This window comes from Cyprinodon tularosa, unplaced genomic scaffold (genome assembly GCF_016077235.1).
Source record: "Cyprinodon tularosa strain WSP-4 unplaced genomic scaffold, ASM1607723v1 ctg43, whole genome shotgun sequence".
NCBI classification, from domain to species: domain Eukaryota; kingdom Metazoa; phylum Chordata; class Actinopteri; order Cyprinodontiformes; family Cyprinodontidae; genus Cyprinodon; species Cyprinodon tularosa.
Window position 1 is genome coordinate 1,028,756 of NW_024039152.1, and position 6,000 is coordinate 1,034,755.

A 6,000-nucleotide genomic window follows, 5' to 3' on the forward strand; every position below is an offset into this window, starting at 1 on the left:
CGATCCCCACAGCCTCGACTCTGGGTTCCTGAGTAAAACCCTTAACCCCTGATTGCTCCACGGGTGCCAAACAATGGCAGCCCACTGCTCCCCATGGGGATAGGTCAAAATGCAGAGAACGAATTTCCACATTGTGGGACAATAAAAGGATTTGCATTACATTAAAACACTTCTACTGAAAGGAGTGGCCATATTTCTTCTGGAGTGATGTAAATGACTTGCTTCCAGTTATGATAATCTATTGCGGAAAGGATGGTAATAAAAGTTTAGAGGAAAGTCGAATTCCCTCATTGGGCAAGGTTGATTTAAATAGCTTTTCACCTTTATTAATGAAGTTACCTTTTAAAAACCTCCTTTTTCGTATTTACTTAAATTATCATTATCAGATAACAATATTAGTTTGACAATCTTATTGTTAATAAATCTGTAGGGTTCCATCTTCATCATGTAAGAAAAGCCTCGCTGCAGCTCCCGGAGATTCGTTCATATTTGCATGGGACTTCTGCTGCAGCTTCCAGCGTTATTTTTGAACCTTCTCTCCACACCCCTCATGATGGCTGGTTATATGAGTTATAGTTTTGTTTCTCGGAAGGCTGTCCAAGCCTTAAAGAAAATATGCACGAGCATCAGGTTTTCTACGGCGTCAGCCCTGCATTAATTAGTGAGAACATGTCTTTCAATATGTGCTCTACATGATTGGAGTTTATTGGTACACTGTAACCAGTTTAGGTGCAGATTGGACTCATTATGCCAACTGCTCTGTTTTTTTCCAGCTTTCCAAAAGGTCTTCGTCAAAGTCCTCTAAAAGTTCTCGGATTACTGTTTGTTTATTAACCAGCAAACATTAGAACAGGATTTCTTCATCCAGGTTCTTGGAACCCGCTGCCTTGTATGTTTTGCATGTTTCCCCACTTAAAACACACCTGATTTATATGAATGGATCATTAACAGGCTTATGCTGAACTTGATGGCCTGCTGAGGACGGGATTCAATCATTTGAATGAGCCGCACAACCACACACCAAACTAAATAAGTCTGATGGTACAAGTGGAGAATAGGCAGAGAAAACGTACATCTGGGCCGTCTAATGGCCAAACGCTTTTGGAAATGAAAAGCAAAGATCGGAAACATAACAAATCATGATGGAAGGAAAACGTCCTGCATGATGTAGCCAAAGGCAACAGTTATGAGCACTTAAAGGTGAAGAGACTAATGCTGATACGCTTTTTCATCATGGGACATGTTTTCTGGTCAGATAGATTAGACGGCAAGAGAACATTTTGTCCTCAGAGTTGATTTATTAGTACTGTCCATTAGGAAAATGCATTGCTTTGCACAAATCAGCAAAACAAGAGCATGACTCCAATGGAGAACACTGTTTGTCTTCAGATAAGCATTAAATTATTCTCCCAAGCAAAAATCTGGAAAAAAAAAATGGAACAAAAAGCCGTTTCTGTTTGTAAAACCCAAACATGTTCTATTTGCACAGCATCTTAAACTTCTTTTATGCCATTGTAAAAACATGTTTTTATTTCTTTTGTCCACAGATGTAGCCGGTGGGTCCGTCTGTCCTCTAGCAGCTTTGGACCTGACCCTGCAGCTCCTGTGTGTGATGTTTAAGCTTTGGGGGCAGCTGGGTGCAGGCATTCTAACCCTAATGCAGTGGCTGATGGGTGAAGAGGATGGCTGCGATGAGGAGGAGGCAGATGAAGCTTTGCCTCTGGTAAGCCTTTTGCTATAGGTTGTCCTTCGTTTTCAGATAAAGTATATACAGGTGAATTTTAACACATTAAGATCTCTGTGAGATAAAAGCCTGTAAGCTGTGTTCTTCTTCAGGCCTATTTTAGGGGGCTAAAGCCTCCCCTAAATGTTGTCTCAAACCAACTAATGTCTTTATTGCCAGATCAGCTCTTGCGCCCATTCAATAAGTCAACAGTCATAATGTAAATTGTGGACTGTGTTCGGCTTGCATGCCCCCCATCAATAACCTGAGGGCTGCTCTGCTGGTGGCAGCATTGTTGCCCAACCTTTCAGACCCTGGGAGCTGATTTTTTTAACAAAAAGGCGATTAGCAACAATTCTGACGACTATTTCCTGTTCTGTGGGAGACTTTGACTGCATGAAAGCACAGATTGCTCTGAGTTTATTGTCTTCAGTGAGATGTGAGTGAGCCCCTTCCTCCTCCAAAACACCGATAGTGAGACGCAGCAGCTTCAGCCCACATCTGCAGAGAAAGAATGGTGACTCTCCTGTTTTCCCCTTAAAAGAAAATCACACATGCACAAAGTTTCCACTGATCCCCACAGAACTAAAAACTGGAATATAGGCGTAAATATAATATTTAATTTTTGATCTTTGAAGCTGCTGATACTCCTTGGATTTAATTTACACACAGCCTCGTCCACTGTGTGCCTTTGTTAATTGACTTTTATGAATTTTAATGACGTAAGGCTGATTTATATAGTCGTAATTGCTGGTGGAGATTCCTAGTCATCTAGGTCATCGTCATTCCAAAAAGTTAAAGTTAAAAAAACAAACCACTGGTCTTTGTTTTCCAAGTTTGAAGACGTTTTGCTTCCCATCCAGGAAGCTTTCTGAATTCAAAATGTCTGAATTAGCGTTGAGTTCCAGGCTTTTATAAAGTAGCTTAATTCATGTTCAAATAACTATCAAATACTAGGAATTTTTTTATAAAGGTCATTTTGAGTTAATATTAAATATATATAGAGCACTTTCTGCCTGCCTATGTTGATTTCCCTCTCTCTGAATCTCTCACATCATGTTGTGGGTGGCAGTGGGTACCATCGTTCCATTAACAGAACAACTAAGAGTTTAAGTAGGTTACTAAAATATGGGAAATTGTGACTTTGATATTTCTTTCAGCTAGTAATGACAACATGCATCTATGAACTCACCCAACTAATGCATACAAAGCTGACTTAAAACAATATTGTTAGGCTACTGGCCTGTGCAGGGTTCAGCTATCCACCAATCTCAATCTATAATGTTCTGTTGTTCCAGATCAGTTGAGGACATAGCATAGCCAGTTTGATGCAGAGACGGAGCTTTGTTGACATTTGTATCTTCAATTAGCTTATTCTCTAATATATTTTAAAAAGACATAACCAAAGTAAACTCCAAATGGGTGCATTTTAAATGTCAAACCAATCTACTCAAGGACTTTAAACAATTTATTTATTTTTTACTCTTGTTGCCCATGTACTAAAACATCTCACCTGGGGATAAGCCCCCAAAAATATAGGTTCCTAAACACGTCCCTGGTGAAGTTCATCCTCAACAAAAGGCCAGTTCTGTTTAATCTATTAATGGTAGAATAGGAGATGTAGAAATCACGCTGGTTTAGTCATATAGTGTTTTGTTTAGGTTGTCTTAGGCTCACTGTTTTTATTGTTTTTTAAAAAAAGAACAAGTCCAGTTTTCTACCTGGTTGCTCTTGTTTTGTTCTGCTTCCATTAGCAGACAAAACAGCAGACACCAAGGTCTCTGCTCTCCACCCACACAGTCAGGCTGCCCGTCAGTCCAACAGATTATTTGGACTTTTTAAAAGATAAACCAAGGCCATGGATTCCTAAATAGACAGTCATGGTGAAAAGAAAGTACACCCTGTTTCTATTCTCAGGTTTTATACAATAGGACTTAATGAAAAGTATCTGTTTTGTGTTTTATTCAGGTTCTTAATAATCTAAAATTGACTTTTAGTGTCTACTCTGTAATTATTATTTTCTGTGATGGAGTAAGAAATGTGATGGAGTGGAGAAGGGTTGAATAAAATCAGTCAGAGAAAGTCTGATTATTGTCAACTTTCCATGAGGTACATTCAGTGCATTAACAACCCTTACTTGACGTTCATTTATTGTTGCACTTAGATCTGTGATTCGATACCTTTGTATAAAATATAGTGGTTTTATTGGTTGCTAAGCATCCCATTAAAAGAACTCCAAAGATATTCCCCCAAATTCAAACTGCAATAATCCGAGGAATGATGACCAAAGATCATTGTGTAAAACTCATTATGCATATCTAATTATAAAGTTCAGGAAAAGACAGTTTTAAAAATAGACTGAACAATGACAGCTTGTCTAGAAAGGCCTCCAGGAGAGGACAATGTAGCAGCAGGTTTGAAAATTTGACTTAAATGAGCCACAAGAATTCTGGAAGAGCCTGTTTGCAGCAATAGTTTCATATCAGCAAAAATACAATAAAACCAACTATCATGCATGGTGGCAGTGGTGTAATGATTGGGGCTTTTAATGCTCAGCTCCCACTGTTAGCATGTTCTGATGGATAAAACCTTTAAATTAATCAGCGCATAATTTGTTTCATAGGAACAAGATATTTATCATCTAACAGGTTCATTTTTTATTTATTTATTAACATTGCTGTCTGCGTTCTACGGCTTAAAAATGGTTTCTCAGAATAAGTCCGGCTTTAAACAAGGTGATAAACTAATGTAAGCTGGGTTCAAAGTCCAGTCTACTTAACCTGAGTCCTTCCTGCTGTGACCAGGATGAAGAGGACTTCCTGTTTGAGAAGGGCGAGCTGAACCTTTGGGCCGAGCCGCTGCAGTGGGTGAAGCTGCTCCACCGGCATCTCTGCTCCCTCATCGACACGTTAGAACAGAACCAAGGAGCTGGAGCTGTGGATCCTGACCAGCTCCTTCACTTTCAAACCCAGGCCCGGAACAAAGTGCTCATCTCCCAGCAGGCTCTGAACCGCCTGCCAGGACTGCCGCAGTTCTCCTCCACCATGGAGCACGCTCGGCTGACGCTCCGCCACCACAGGGCGGAGCTGGCTCTGGATGCGCTCTCTAGGCTCACATTAACCAGTTAATTCATATTTTTAAGTTTTTATACATTTTTAAACCTGTTTTTGCTGCTGCTTTGTTTTATTTCACAGTTGTGTCTCACTCATTAAAGTTATTTTTTATTATTTGTTTTAACTGAAATGAAACTGAATCCCATCCTCCTACATAATCTGCCAGCCAGACTGAATTTTATGAAGATTTTAGTTCACAGACCAACAAATAACTGTGCATAATATTTAAAGGATGACAAAACTTGTTTTTAAATAAAAGAAAGAAATACCGAAATATTGCTAAATCTGTGTCCCCCCCCCCCCCCTCTTTTAATCTGATATCCCTAAATTATTCCAGTAAAACCAGTTGCCTTCAGAAGGTCATTCAGGCCCCGTCCACACGAAGCCGAACCCTGGCCTAAACGCACAAATTTTTCACCAAACCAGCCTCTCATCCACACGAAGCCGGCGTTTCGGGGGTCTGTAAACGATCTTTTTTTTAATCAGCCTTCAGAGTGGGAAGATTCTGAAACGCCGTTTTCGTGTTTCCATCTTTAAGCTCTAACCGCATTTTACACGCATGCGTCATAGCGTTGCCTCTAAACACGCATATGCGACACGGTATCACAACAACAATGGCGCCGTACTGTGTTGAATGGTTGCTGCTAATGCTACTCACCCTGCTGTCGGGCTTACAACAGAATCTTCTTCTTCTGGAATATCTCCAGGAAGAACAGAGCAATATCGACGACATAGTTCAGCACCTGAATTTGACTGAACCACGAAAATGGACCCGCAGGGCAACCATGTATAAATATTAGTGCGCATGCCCAACATTTCGTCGCCTATTTTTGCTTTGGCACGACAGCGCCACTTACAGGCCTGGCATACATTTTGCAGCGTTTTCATGTATTCGTGTGGACGATCACATTTATTTTACGTCTCTGTCTTTACGACAAACGTTCTGGAAAATATTAGCGTTTCGTGTTCGTTTTGACTTCGTGTGGACGGGGCCTTAATTACTTTGTTCTTTGGGGGTTTTTTTTCTTACAAAATCAGAGACCAAGAAACTCGGGGTGAGTTAAAGTAACAGAGTTGTGTTTAATCATCACCAAACAGCTTCAAACCTACCAGAACAAAGGAAGGCCACGTAAACCCACAGGCTGTAAAAGGAGAGAAAGAATC

The 6,000-nt window shown here is 40.3% G+C and overlaps 1 protein-coding gene across 1 annotated transcript in view; it reads left to right on the forward strand.

The window, feature by feature from the left end:
* Nucleotides 1-5,127, forward strand: part of thada (THADA armadillo repeat containing) — a 116,038-nt gene extending 110,911 nt beyond the window's left edge. The window contains exons 36-37 of the mRNA XM_038299501.1: nt 1,548-1,723; nt 4,528-5,127. Coding sequence (XP_038155429.1) covers nt 1,548-1,723; nt 4,528-4,851 — 500 coding nt within the window. The 3' untranslated portion in view covers nt 4,852-5,127. The remainder of the gene's footprint in view (nt 1-1,547; nt 1,724-4,527) is intronic.
* The last annotated feature ends 873 nt before the right edge of the window (nt 5,128-6,000 follow it).